At 38.9% G+C, this 15,080-nt stretch overlaps 1 protein-coding gene across 4 annotated transcripts in view; it reads left to right on the top strand.

Moving 5' to 3' along the window:
• LRGUK (leucine rich repeats and guanylate kinase domain containing) overlaps positions 1–15,080 on the top strand; it is a 50,015-nt gene that overhangs the window by 20,063 nt on the left and 14,872 nt on the right. For 2 of the 4 annotated variants that reach the window (XM_080578040.1, XM_080578038.1), the window contains 6 exons: positions 2,077–2,196; positions 5,242–5,338; positions 6,478–6,591; positions 10,384–10,585; positions 11,467–11,649; positions 14,702–14,859. In XM_080578040.1, the coding sequence (XP_080434166.1) occupies positions 2,077–2,196; positions 5,242–5,338; positions 6,478–6,591; positions 10,384–10,585; positions 11,467–11,649; positions 14,702–14,859 (874 nt within the window). The remainder of the gene's footprint in view (positions 1–2,076; positions 2,197–5,241; positions 5,339–6,477; positions 6,592–10,383; positions 10,586–11,466; positions 11,650–14,701; positions 14,860–15,080) is intronic. The other 2 variants (XR_013945703.1, XM_080578039.1) reach the window with 2 other exon arrangements.

Genomic DNA, 15,080 nt, shown 5'->3' with positions numbered 1-15,080 from the left:
TAAATGCATGTGACGTTTAAAAAGAGGCTTGACTTAGTTATAACTGCTACGTGGGGAGCAGAAGTGTAATAACAGTGGGCTCTTCAGTCTATCGGGCAAGCACGTGAAGAGGCTTGGTGTCTGGCTATCAAGGATAAATTCATTCAGAGAAGAAATAGGACGTGATTGTTAAAAGTTATGGTGGTAATTAATTAGTGGAACAATTTACCAGGGGTACCAAGAATTCTCCACAACGGGAACGTTGTAATTAAAATATGCTCTAGCAGAACTCCTTGAAACAAGAACCGACTTGGGGAAATCCTGTAGCCAGTGCGATGAGGGGGGCTGACTAGACGATGACAGTAGTCCCTTCTGGCCTTGAAACCTATTAATCTTGCACAGCAGTGTATTGTTCTACTCCCCAAAGTCAAAAAAAGTTGAAAGATGAACATCAAATGAGCCAAGGACTCTTTGCCACAATCTGCTTACAAGTTATAGGAAAACCAGAGCTTTCAGGTTACCTTTTGACAATCAGTAAGCGGTGATGTAATGAGAGATTGAATTATGTAAATGTTCTCCATGAGATAATAAACCCAAGGAATTTGAGGATGTGTTCTTCTGTTCCAGCAATGGGAATTTATTTAAAGGGAATTAGAATCCCAAGTATATTGTGCTAATAAACTTGTTGTGCTAATGCTGCCTGTTGTTTTGTAAATGTCACCAATCGGCACAGTAAGAAAAATACCTTCGGTCTCCCAATGGTTCTGCTGCTGTCTTGCTTTAAAATAGTCTAGAGAAAGGAACACCGGACCACGATCTGGATTCATTTTACAGTTTAGTAACAGCACGTGTACAGCCTTGAGCCGGTCAATTTATTAGGTGTGTCTGCTATTTCTTCTGAGAGGATAGCACTTACCTACTCCACAGGAGAATTAGGAGACTGAATTGCATTATTATCGTAGTACTTCTGAAACATCAAGCCCTATTACGTACATATAATCAGGCAGAAAATAGAGTTGTTTTGCTGCACCTAAAATAGGAGTAAAGCCATTACTGTGATTTTTTCCCCCATGCTTGTATTGGATGATTATCATTACTTCTTATGGAGCTAGGCACTTGTAAGAGAAAAGTTGAAAGAAAGAAAATCTGTTTTCAGGAATTTACATTCACCTGTTTTAAATAACATTTAATGTACTCTTAGTGCACAGAGGTGTTTTTCTTCCACTTGAAAATTTAAATCGAGGTAAAGGTACTCATTAGTTAAAACTAAGTGGTTTTGAAATGATTCCAACTATTTCTGACACGTCATCAAGTGGCATGGTCTTACAGTCTAGCTGAAATTTAAAAATGAGAGTCCAAAGTTGCATTCCATTTTTAGATGCCTCAATTGCTGGACTTTCGGAAGTGCAAAAATGCCATTTATTCTAGTCTTTACAGCTGGAAGTGGAAATTTGGTGATCTAACCATCTGCTCAGCATGGAGAAAATGGAGCCTAAGTGAAGGCTTTGTATTTTTGCAACGCTTTGCTTTCTTTCATTGGAGTGTTATTTGTGTTCGGAGGAGTTTAAGGGTCTTGGTGTCTCTCATTATACTGAATTGAAGAGCTCTTTACAAATTGCCACCTTCATCTGGCAAGGCCGTGGAAGTCAGCAAGATTATATGCAGGAGTGCATAAAGGTTTGGAGGATTGAGTCCAGGTTCATGCCAGGCTTATTATCCAGATCATTAAAATATTACCATCCCTGCAATAGAGTCGGAAAACTCTTAAACAAAACCCAGCAATACTGTAACTGCAGAGGGAGCTTTAGAAAAGACTATAAATCAGAGAAGATTATAGTACACATAACATTATTCCTTTGGCAAAAGAGACCCAGGGGTCTTTAATGTGGTATTTTATGCTATTTTTGTGTTTGGAACGTATCAAACTGAGCGCACACTTTTCACAATTTTTGTCTATGCTGCGAACAATGTGAACAGTGTGATAGACAGATGAGATTAGTAGAAATGATGATGAAGTCCCCACAGAGGCTTTATACAAAGTTGCTGAAGACTTTATTTGTACGTAATATAATGGCTCCTTGTTTTCCTTTCTTGTAGCACTCTACCTAGTCTTGATGCTCCCTACCCCATGCTGGTATTAGTTGGACCTCTAGCCTGTGGTAAGAGAGAGCTTACTCATAGGATCTGCAGACAGTTCAATAATTTCTTCAGATTTGGGTAAGTTTGCTCCTTAAGGTTAAAAGAACACAAAGTGATCAAGGCTGAAATTGCTCCTGTTTTTTTCTTTTTTTTTTTTTTTAAAGAAGTTAAAAGTTAAAGACAACCCATAAATGTTTGTTGCCTTGCATTTAATCTTTTCCCGGTGCTTGATTGCCTGAAGCCATCAAATACTTTCTTAAAAAGAAAAGCCATTTAAATTATGTTGTTCTTTTCAAAGGTGAACAGCAAAGAGGCAAACAAAAACTGTCATTTAGAGCTCCTTTTATTGATCTGTTCTATCTCTGCTCACATATGCCCCTCAACCTAAACATCTGTTTAGATATGTATAGATTTCTCTTAATTTTTGGAATGTACCTGCATGTAAACACATTAGCATGCATGTGCACGCTGCATCCTGAAGCTAGGCAAGGAAGCAAGTGCAATTGCTGGACCAGTTTATTATCCTGCAAGTGGTGTTATCAAAGTAAATAGCACCTTTCAGTCTTCACCACCTGCTGGGAGGACTAATTTTCCCTATTGGAAAGGCCTGAATTAGGATCCTTGCAGCCTTGGGCTTCCTGGGTATTCAGTGGAGAGAAACCAGCTCTTTCAAGGGAAGATTTTCCCTTTGTGAAACATTTACCTGAGCTGTATGTCTATTTTCAGTACACAGTGGATAGGAATTCTGGCTAAGTTAGATCACTGCTATCTGCCACCTAAAATTAGGTGGTGAAAGCTGTTCTTCGTGTCCACCCATCCCATTATTCACGATACATAACTTCTGTAGGTCCTGCCTATGATGCGTCTTTGATCTGAAATCCCGTATTCTAATTATTTTGTCTCCCCTCTTTCTCTTTTTTTGTTGTTATTTTTTATAATTACACAATTTTACCCATTTTTTTTATCATACTTTGACCACGCTTTCATACGTATAATAGCATTTACCACATCTTGGACCCCTATTTGTGCACTCCTATGTACTGAATAAGTCAGTTGCAAGAAAAGCACCGTGGGCTTGTGTATTTACGAGAATAATTCCTCAGAGTTCCTAGCATCAGGACCACAACCTACATGTTGATGGGATGTCTAGTAGTAGCCTTCTTCTCTAACGTAATACTCCACGGTGAAGAAGCCTACATGTCTGCAGTGTACTCAGATTATAGCCACATGCTGAATTAAGTCATTACACTGGCAAAACAAAAGGACGTTTTAAGAAAAGATCTGAGAAGTTATGGGACTGGAAAAATACCTTTTTGCCTTTCTTTAAAGATACTACTGTGTTTTGAATGACTAGATGAGAAATTACAAACTAACTGAATGCCAATTGAAATTTTCCAAGCACTGTGTGTTTTTTTAGGAGCATTGTTTTTATACTGTGTATTTTATTTCCTAAAAGTTTTATGCATGAGGGGAAAAAAAGGGGATAGAGACAGAATCTTAACAGAGCAGAAAATTGCATCCATAAAGCAAAGTTGTATTTTAATTATTCAGTGGAGATTTAAGCAATTTTATGGCTTACTCTTTTAAATTTCAAACATTCCACTCATTAAAAATGTATTTCATGCAACATACCCTGGCAGTTTGAATGTAAACATGGCCTTGCAATTAAAAAGGGTTGTAACGTTTAAAAGTGTTTCAAAAAATAAAGTGAAATTGGACCCTCAAACCATCTGGGAAGTACTCAAGATTGACCTTTAAAGGTGGATGCATTCATAATATCTTTTTTAAAAAAAAAATAAAAAATAAAATCAGGCCTCTGAAGTGAAATTTTACAGAGTCCATGAGTAGCACGCTGTCCTCATTTGCCATATCTTCATGATTAAAAAAAAAAAGTCTCACCCTCTAATGCTGTGATAATTAAGATCTGTCAAGCTCAATGTTATAAACTAAAATTCTTAGTGGTTTATAACTCAGCTATCTTAAATAAATGAACCAAAATTAATTTGTTCATTGTTAGATCTCAATATAAAGGGGGGAAAAAAAAAAGAATAAGTTGTTTTGTTTTTTTTGTTTTCTGTTGGTTGTATATACTTCTCCATTTTCTTAGGAAAATTCTCAGAAAGCAAGAAGAACAGCGAAAGAAATTGTACTGTTAGAAGTCCCCATGCCTTGGGGAACAGGAAAAAGCGTTAAATAATTGTATTTTCAATGTAGCATTATCATCAAGCAAAAAATGTGGCAATGTAGGGTGAGCCTAGTAGGTGGTATACTAGCAGGTGGGATATATATATATTTTTTCCATGTTTTCCAGGATAGTCCAAGAAAAGTCAAGGAGACGAAATGTTCTCAGTGTGAATCAATGCTAGAGTTCCCCATCACACTTCTGTTCCTGGTATCCTACAATGTAAAACTAAAAACAAAGCCAAACCAGAAACAATTAGCAAAATATTATTTCCTAAGAACGTGAGCTACTAATTAGTTTAATCCAAAGTTGCAACGAGCACTGTCTTAGCCATTTTTTGGTTGTTGTTGTTTTGGTTCTGTTCTGTTTTGTTTTAGTGTTTCACCCTGGTAATAAGTTCACATATCTGAGGTTTATCCTATTACCCGTACGTGGTGGCAGGCAATTACTTTCCCTGCCTTGTGTCCCACTTATCTCCCCTGTTTGGGGATTGTTTCTCCCCTTAATAATGGGGCGCTATTTAAAGATTGGACTTTATATCTCTTTCTTAACCCTGGAGGTCAGCCTAACTCCTAGTCTCCTTTTCCATATTTAGGGTTCTACTTTATATCATTCACAAGCTGACATAACCGGAGAAAAATGGTTTCAGCATTTCTCTATTACAGGGCACTGTGACAGCTTCAGCTCAGGCTATCCCGGGTTGGAGGGGATTTATAACCAAAATGTGATGTTACATTTAAACTTTTTGTGTGTATTTATGGGTTAATCTTTCAAATATGCAGCATTAGTGGTATGATTTGCACCTCTTTATATTTCTCATATTTCTTCTCTTCTTAAAAATAAAATGATTTGTAGTATTCTCCCTTTTCCCCCTTCCTATTCCATAGCTGCTTCTATGATTGAAAACAGGTTATTTTTTTATTATACTATATATCTTCCAGTCCCTGTCATACCACCAGGGCAGCTTACTTTGGTGAAGAAAACAGACTTGATTACTATTTCGTTTCTCAAGAAGCATTTGACAAAATGTTGAACACAGTGAGTACCTGACTAGTATTCCGCTAGGCCTGTTTCCTACAGTCAGTGTGAACTCAACCTTTCCATCCAGCTCTGATGTTATTTTTTTATTTTTTCAAGTTTGTGTCTTTGTTTGCATGCCCTTTCACTCACAGTTATGTGGCTTAAGTACATACACAGTGACCAGAAATTCATTGTACATTTATATTGTTTTTTTCTTCTGTATGCATATATAGGAACCATTATGTTGGCATAGTGGTCAGCAGGACTTTTTAGACACTATTATAATGTAGAAATAAGCTTATTTGCCTATGCAAGTATCTAGTATGGGTACCAGAAGCAAAAACTCATGAAATAACTGCCATTTATTTTTTTGTTCCAATCTTCTAGCAATCCCGCAGGGAATGCAGTCTTTTAAAGTTTAGCAAATCACCCTTCTGTCCCCCTGAAGGCATCGTGTTCCTCTCTGAAGGCAGCGTGCCTCCAGCTGCTGTTTCTGATGCCTTTTGCTGCCTGCAATAAAACTTTGGCATGGAAAGCCACAACAGAGCTCATTATTTGTACATATACAAACAGGGGAGCCAACACAGCGTTAAGCAACTGATCTGGTTCTTAACGGTAACTCTCAGCAATCGAGGAGTTTAAAATAATATAATCTGCCTTCATTTCTCTAGACGTACTACTGGGACCCAAATTTTCAGTTGTCAGTTATTAACTTTGAAATTTTTTGGCCAATTATGCATTCTCCTTGCAGGATTGTTTCTGTCCTCTTTTCTTTGGCATCTTCTGTTTTACGTGGCGTCGCCATATGGTTTGATGTAATGTCAAAAGAAGGATGCCCCTTTTGCTTTAGATCTCGCTTTCTTTACAGCGTGAATGAATAACCAATGAAAGCTGTAACCTGTCAGCAGCTTGTTTTCAAGGCGCTGGTGTTTTATTATCCATGAACAATGCACAAGCCCGTACCCTGCAGGCCCTTCTCTGCTCTTGTCTGCAAATTTTGTGCTCCCATTGGCCTCATTAGTATTGATGATTTAGGCAGGGAGAAACTTTGCTGGAAGAGAAAGAGAAGGAAGTCCACAGCGATTACTCTCCTTTAAGAAAGTTGTTTTCATTACAATATTTCCTTTTGTCATTGTGCTCACTGTTTTGAATTTCAGGGGAAGTTTATAGCAACCTTTAAGTACAGTGGCTATTACTACGGCCTTGGAAGAGACACTGTGGAATCAATTGCCAGAGAGGGTCTTGCAACGTGTGTTCACTTAGAAATAGAGGTAAGGATTGCATATTGCTTAACCACCTTTGAATAAGTCATTTTGTGAGAACTGTGCTGGAGAAAAAATTGTGCACTTTAACTAAGGTTTGTTTCGGCAGCCTAGACATAGCAACTTAGTGGCATAAGAGACATCTTACGGCCTTCTGCCCAGCCTATGACTGCTGCTGATAGATTTGGATGAGTTGTGTGGGCTGCGTTAGTGTCACTGGAGATACAGTTGTTTAGTCAGATAAACTGTATCTTTAGCTCCTCTGCGTGCATCGAGTAGCTCTCCGTGGTCTGTACGTGAACAGTACCTAGCATTTCCTTTATAGATACCCACATTTAGTCAGATGTGTCCTACAGATGGCTGCTTAAAATTTCTTAGTCAGGTTTTTCAATTTCAGTAGCCTAATCTCCCCATCATGTCACCAGTATTTCCATCACAGTACCCTCAGCTCTTCATCCATGTTCTTTCCACCTATCCCCAGCTTACAGGTAAACTAGTCTAGAGCTGCACGCCTACTAAACCCCCCCCCATAAAAGGATGTCATGATTCTCCTTTCCAGCGAAGCAGTGGAGGATGCATGCAGGCCAGAGGCAATATTTTGGGCAGAACTGTTAAACGATGCAATCTCTGTGAGGGATTGCTTTACCCTCTCTGAGATTTGTTGGGTGCATGTGCACAGACGGCAGAATCTCAGGAGTCTGGCTGCATTAGGAAACGATGTCGTGGCAAAGTATCAAAACCTGTCTGCTGGAATCCCCAAAGAATAAATTTTTAGCTAATTTTCTAATTAAGTACTTTTCATTATCTTAGATGAAGGCTTGCTAGCTAGGGATTGAGGTGACAAAAATGAAAGACAGGCTTCATTTCCTTCCAAATTCTTCCTACAAAGTAAGCTCCATCTTTATGAGCTTTTAGAATGAGACACACTACAGAGTGCCCAAAATATGATGCTGATTGTTGCTGGATTTCACTGTGTTTGCAGGGCTCAGCTCTACCTCTGGGGGTTTAGTACAAGTTTGTGGATGCTACTGCACTCCTTGATAGATGGGGAAAAAATAGTAGAGATGTAAAAGAAATAAATGTAGGAGACTGCAGTTCTGACTTAGGTTACTAAGTTGTGCATCCACAGTTAGGGGAATGACTAGGGAGACTTAAGCAAGAATCGATATTAAGTTTCATTCATTGTAGGATGATTAGTTTGTTTGTGAAACTGATGGTTGAAAAACTAGTTTTTAGAAAAGAACCTGAGTGTCTGTAAGTTTTAGATCCTTTGTACGTCAAAGAGTCTGTACGTGTTTATTGGCTTGCATAGGAACATACAAATAACTGAATAGCAGCATGTCAGAGAGAAAAATAAATAAATAAATTAGTAGCTCCTTGTTCAAATGGTCAACAATTTAGTGCTGCAGTCCTCTTAAGGGCCTGTTACTTTGAATCTCTGTGTAGTTCAGTTCCATTTCTTCTTTTTCCCCTGTCTTGTCAGAACTGTGAATCACCTTCAGTCTCCACTGATTGCAATAGGCATCGAATATGTTTGTTGTCTTGCCAGGCAGACCCTGAATTTACAAGGGAAGAAAAACAGGAGAAGATGAAATATGATGGAGTGGGGTGCCTTTTAAAACTGTCAATTCTTCACAAAGTAGATGTGTTCTCAAATAATTTAAGAGAGAATTTAATGGAAATTCATGTTTATTCATAAGGAGGTTAGCCCAGTGACATGGACAGTGTTCATATTTTTTACTGGATATTACTGAAGCTGTTGTCATGGACAGAGAGCTAAGAAACTCCTTTGTCAATGAAGTTTCAGGATCACGTAGTAATTATGCACAGTCTTGTATCACTGTGGACTCTGCTAGCAGATGAGAAACAATAATGGTGAGTTATGTATGTGAATAGAAGTTATCCAACTCCATTATCTTCTGCTAGGCTCATAACAAAAGTGATTTAGCACTATTAAAAGAAATTTTAATTATGGTCCATGGATTGAGACTAAAAATTTAGAGCTGTTCATTCCCTTTAATCTACAGTATATCTTTTACCGATAAAGGAGACTGACACAAATTTTAACAGTAAAATCTTGCTGAGTCCGCACTTGCAATTTGTGAAGCTGCTGCAGTTCTGACACACGGTGCCTACTGGAGACAGCACGTTTGCAGTGCTTTTCCTTTGCTTGTCCAGCCATGAATATCTTGATAGTAGCTGAAGGATCTGCATGGTCTGGCCAAGGGTATAGTGGAAGAGTGGCTCACGTGGCTCATTATGCTGCCAGAAATGGGAGTACACCATGGTGCGTACACTCTGCCAGAGACCACTCTCCGTTACTCCTATTGCTGGTTATCCAGTCATTTAGGCTGTGGAGTCAAAGGGAGCAAGATAAAATGCTAGTTGCATCTTTTCTGTAACCCCATGTTGTAAACTGAAGGGATGGAGCTGTGTTAAATGGATTGGCACCTGCAACTCAGGCAGCCCTTTGATCATTCTTGACCTCATATAGGTCAAGGTAATAGAGGATGCACACCTTATATATTTAAGCAAAGCCGAGAATTTATTGTTAATAGGATGGAAACATTAACTGTCTAATCATTATTAGTCTAGATCTAATTATTACAGGAAGAAGTAGAATAATTTAGAGTATTTATACACTGAAAAAGTCACAATTTGTAATACAATTAAAACTGTAACACATACTCCTTGGTTTCTGCCTGTTTTCCTGGTGTTGTGCTCACCCTTTCACTGCCCCTTTGGTCTCTAAGGTTGGTGGTTTCCCTTTGCTGTTGTTACTGGGGGGGAGTTACAATAAGTTGTCAACATCCAGGTCCTTTGCTGGAAGGATATTTGTGTTGATAGTTTCTTCTTTCTCTTCCCAGGATCCTCTTGAGGTCTTGTTTATATGTTTGGTGATAGACATTTACACCTTTCTCATTTTTCATTGGTCTGCAGCCCCAGGTTACATCTGAATTTATTATACAGTGTCTATTATGCCAGATACTATTTCTTTTTTGCCCTAAAGCCAGTTTTGTCCAGCCTCAGGTCTGTATTTTTCAACTGACCCTCACTGGCATGTTTACAGCTGTGAGGTCTCTGGTGTCAAGCCTGTGCCCCTTCTCTTATCGTTCCATGCTTGTACTCCTTTACATCGTGTCCCATGTCTCCACTTCTCAAGGTCTCTGCTATCATGCCAGGCCTGTATTTATCCACACTAAGTTATTATGTTGAGTCATAAACATCTCATTCTACCTGGAACAAGGGCTTGTTACAGCTATCTATATAAAACTATGACTTTACCACACGTAGATAAAAGTAAAACAAATTAGATAAAGACACCTGGTCAACAAGAGGAATTGCTGTCACAGCTAAGCCAAGTAAAACAAAGATACGGGCAAGTCAAACAAAGAAGTTTTCAGACAGCAGGACAAGGCTGAGTCCTGAAGTCTTGAACACTCGGGGGGAATCTTGTGGCCTGTCACAAGCAATGGCGATACCGTGCTACAGGGCTACGTGATTACAGTGCTCTGTTTTGTATGTGTAGAGGGAGAGAGAAAAGATTCTTTAAAGTATGAGGTGGTGCAAAGGAAAACCTGTAAATTCAGGATCAGTACCGTTATGTGCATCATTTAATAAGACCTTGCCTTTTGAAGGTCCTAGCGTGCAGACAGGTATCCTTTTGAACTTGCTTCTTTTGTAAAGTTGAATGCCAGATGTGAGACTTTGGATTCAGGACAGAGTTGTCCCGAGCTCAGCTATACATTCAAAAGGCAGTTTCAGGAACAAAACGTTGCATTTTTCTGTTTGATTTTAAAGGGTGTGCGCAGCTTGAAAAATACCTACTTTGAACCCAGATATATCCTGGTGGTACCAGTGAACAAACAAAAATATGAGGGACATCTGCGGAGGAAAGGATTATTCAGCAGGCCAGAGATTGAAGAGGCAGTATCCAGAGTGGACATGTACATCAAAATAAGTCAGGATTTTCCAGGATACTTTGATGCAGTTGTGAACACGGGTGAGTTAATCTCATACTATAAATCTGACCCCTAAAATTGCAGCAATAGATGGACTTTTACAGCAACAGATTGATTTGCCTTGTTAATTATTGTCCCAAGAATCTAAAAGCTCTGTAGATCTGTTAGGACTGAGTTACTCTGCTATGTCCAAGTTATCTTAAAGTCCATCTAGAAAGCAAACCAAATAATTGAACTCAGGAGCTCTAAGTATTGTCTCCTGTGAGAACGTTAATCGGATGTTCAGTGTTCTCTGCTAATTATCTGTTGGTTTCTGGACAGAGGTCAGAAGTGCTTTTGACCTAACAGGTCTAATTATCTGTGGAGCAGATAGGCTCTTTTCAAGTGTTGAAATGACAGCTGATATGCAGCCTCACTATAAAGGAGAGGCTGCTGCAAATATTTTGTTCTCAGGACTCTTCCACTTAGTAACTTGTTCAAATCCCCCAGCCTGAGACAAGGGATGTGTGAGTGGTCAATATTTCATTAAAACCAATGTTTGCTGCTTGATATTTAGGGATTGAGAGAAACAGATGGTGGAGAGGAATCTAATTCATTCTCTTTGTGCCCTTTTGTGGAGGTGATTTTGTGGTTCATCACAGTGATGGTGAAATATGTATATCGTCGTGGTATGAAAAATACTATTTATAGTTATTGTTGAGGGCATATGGATCACAGAATATGCAGCTTACAATTTAAATATAGCTTTTAAAAATAAAGTAAAACACAGTAACGCAAACTGTAGGAGAATATTTAGTTGCATGCAGAAAGCTAGAACTGAGCTGAATTTTGGATTATTTGCTTGAATGTGCTGTTTGTGAAGACGAAGATTTTTCTCCCAAAGAGATGGGCTAGATGAGTTACGAATGCATTTCTGTCTCAGGCTTCTGTGCTTTCTGTCTTTGTACCGAAGAAAGGTTGTTTTTCGTGAAATGCTTATCCCCTTCTGCAGATGAATTGGATGAGGCATTCACAGAACTGAGCTTCCTGATAAAGGCGTACCTGGGCTTGGAGCCACCTGCAGTTTCTGATAGCAGTCAAGACTTGAACAGCAAAGCAGGAACAGGTACTGTGGGCACATACTGCTACTGCTTCTGTCAGTAGAGTGTTCCTACTTATTTGTTACAAGAATTAAAATCTGGGAATGATGCAACCTGTGAGACGGCTTGTCTGTGAGAGCTCTCTGTGCTTCTCTGTAATGGGTCTCCTGGGCTTTTCCTTCCCTGGGATGTAAATCTTTAATGGACATCTTTCCACGTACTTTACAGCGCTGGGTGCCCTGAGGCAAAAAATATGTAGAAGGTGAGTTACCTGACTCTTGTGAGGATGCTTTTGCGCTGAGGATCTCCCATTCACTCCAGATAAATCACAAGCCAGGTGTGTCCCTGGCTGAGACCTTTGTGCCTATCAAACTCTTGAGCAGCAAGAAAAGGGCATGGCACTCAGAGCTTACTTGTCACTCTCCCCCAGGATAGCCAGAAGCATAACGAGATACATAAAAACAAAGACAGTAAGATGAATGAAGGCAACTTAAAAATTCACTCCAAGTACTTTTGGGGCTACCCACTGTGGTGTAAACCCAGCTGGGTAGCCTGTGGCGTAAACCCTGTGATTGGCCCTGTGTTTAAAACAACCCTTTTCCTACTTGAGTGACTAAGGCTGGAGCCTCATGATCGCTTCAGCCTAACCCAAGCACATGCTGCTGCACAAAGCAGTCGTGGCCAACTTACCTCTCATCTGTCCATTTCTAGTCTCTCCCTAGCCCATGTATTTATTCCAGACAGGGCAGGTTACCAGTGGAGATAAAAGCAAAATATGGTCTCTAAAATATGGAGGAAAAAGAAATAAGAAACTGATATTATAGTTGTAAGATGTCGCACAGCACGGACTAACAACACGCTCATTTACGTGAACTCTTTCCTCTAAGAGCCTCCGTGGTTTATGGCTGTCTTGGTTAGATCCATTGCAGCCGGAGAGTAATTAGTTTCTGAAGTAGCATAGAGCCAATATTCATGACCTTCTGTGTGGCTCAGAAGGCTGCAAATAAAAGTAGATGAAGGGAGGGCAAAAATGTCTGAAAATGTTAATAAAGGATAGTGCAAAATTCATCAGTTCATCATTTCAAGTAATTTTGTATCCTGAAAGAATTAATAAATACTGATTTCCCAGTGGAGAAGAAAAAGCTTCTACTCATATTGTGGCATCTCAGTGCCACAGCAGTGGGTACTTTTTCTGAAGAATCTTATTTAATCTTAATCTATGTAGATTTTATTTTCATTTCTAGAGCTAGCACATTTGTTTGAAGTCAGGAGGAAGAATTCCGTGCCTTACTGACTACAGCCTTGTTACTTATTTGTCTTAAAACCACTGGAGATGTTTTGTCCTGAGAGGCAATAAACCCCACCAAAACCCTAACTAGATTATCAGGAAAGAAGAAAAAAAGGAGTAAAGATAAAAGATTTGTGTGTAATTGTGGTATTTTTGAAGATATATATGTACATACCTGAAGTTCCTTTAAAAGACTCTGTGTTTCTCAGTATCTGAGTTCTTTCAGTGAGTGGCTTGTTACTAGTTAGAGAAACTTCATTAATAGTACTACATTTTGGTAATTCTGCTGTCCATGAAGTAACTTTTAAATTTACTATGCACCATTAAATTCATTTAGAGCTTCATTTATAGGTGTTTAAATAAATTTAACTATCCTATCTCTAGCAATCATTCCTTCTTATGGACTGTGTGAAATAATTTATTTTTAAAAACTTGCCTCAAGGTTGTCTTTAATATGGGCATTTTTAGTAAGATAGTAGCAGGGGAAAGATTGGTTCTGCGAGATTATGATAGGTTGTTAATTCTTTTTTTTAATGAGCTGCTCTGCAAGATCTTTCGCTCGTGTATAGAGTAAAAATACTGGAGAAAATAGATACGTTCTTTTTACAAACTTTTTATAGCAGAAATTTAATATATTGCAGAGCTGATAATGCCTTGTACTTGCATTAGCAGCTTTCATCCACAGAGCTTGGTACTATGCAACCATTAATTGTATCTCACAGCAGTCCTGTGGAGTATGCGTTACTATTTGTATGTTACAAATGAGAAAAGGGACATTTATGCTGAAGACTGATTATTTGGGATGCCGGGCACCAGAAATCCCACTGAGGTTTTGGCAGGGTGAAGCCCTGCACCTTTGAAGGTTGGGCTCTGCTACTTACTCAATGTCAAAATGAGTAATTTACCGTGACTGAAACAGAGACCACGAATCTCAAGTCCTGTCTCCTCTCTACTTAACACCAGATTTTCTGGCAGCTACGAACAGGTATATAATGGTTAGGCAGCAAGTCACCTGATGACTGTTGAAACTTTTTTTTACAAAATGCATATAGTAAGAAAAATAACCACATTTGGTATACGAACATTCTCGTGGGTTGGATGTCTATGCCCATTGTGTGTATTATGTGATTTCTTAGTGTGACAATATGACACACAATACAATTACACCTTTCTTATGATTGAATTTCTGCAAGAACTATGGTGTAGCAATATTTATAAGAGTATACTTACAAGTATCTTTCTTGTAAGCTTTCTGGATACATTCATGTTTGATTCCTTGCAATCCAGCAGTGGTGCAAGTCTTTGGATTTTTTTTGTTCACTGAAATTTAGATAAGTAACAGAAGGAAAGGCTTTCCACTCAGTCCCCCTGTCAGATTCTAAGAGCTCTGAGGAAGTCAAAACTCCTAAATAGGCAGACTGCAATTAGCTTAGAAGTCAGAAGAGCGGGGCGTGTCAGAGCATCCATAACAAAATGAACTTGTCTGTATGGTTAAACACCTCTTCCTAATCCTTAAATGTAGGGTGATGGGTTTCTTCCCAGATTTGTCATAATTTTCATTTGCCTAAGTATTGAGGGAGTACGTTAATTGTATCTGTGAAGTTTAAAAGGTTCTGGGGGAACTGAACTGAATAGTTTATATCCTCTTTAACTTTCATGGTTACCTTTTGCAAATCCAGAATGGTGCCAAAAGCCAGCTCACAGTTGCAAATGTCTAGTTTCTTTCTGCTCGCTGTAAGCAAAGTGCTGCTTGGAATTTTATGTTTTGAGAAGTGTCTTTTCCATATTAGGTTCAAGAATACGTCTCTTACAGGAGCAAACATTGTCACCCAGCAGACTAATTGCTGGCACTGCTCAGCCTTCCTCTGTCAATGAGTTCTTGGACTCTTCTGCCAAAAACTGCTCAGGAGGCACCTTGGACAAATTTGCTGCACAACTGAGCTCTGTGGTAAGGAACATTTGTTCTAACTTTAGGATGGAAATAAGTTCTGTGCAAAAACTACGTCAGACCTTTATTTCTCCAGGAAAAAAAAAAAGAAAAAAAAAAGACTTGTTGTTTGGATGTCTTTCCTTTCAACTATTTACCTGTTCCCCAGAGTTCAAGGCAGATGAATGAGAATGAAGCAGGTAAGCTCAGTTGAGAGGACAGGCTAACTGTTCTGCTCAATT

This window comes from Anser brachyrhynchus (assembly GCF_964034855.1).
Source record: "Anser brachyrhynchus genome assembly, chromosome: 1".
In the NCBI taxonomy this organism is placed as follows: Eukaryota; Metazoa; Chordata; class Aves; order Anseriformes; family Anatidae; genus Anser; species Anser brachyrhynchus.
Note: the sequence above shows the minus strand (reverse complement) of the source record. Positions and strands in the feature narration are given on the sequence as shown.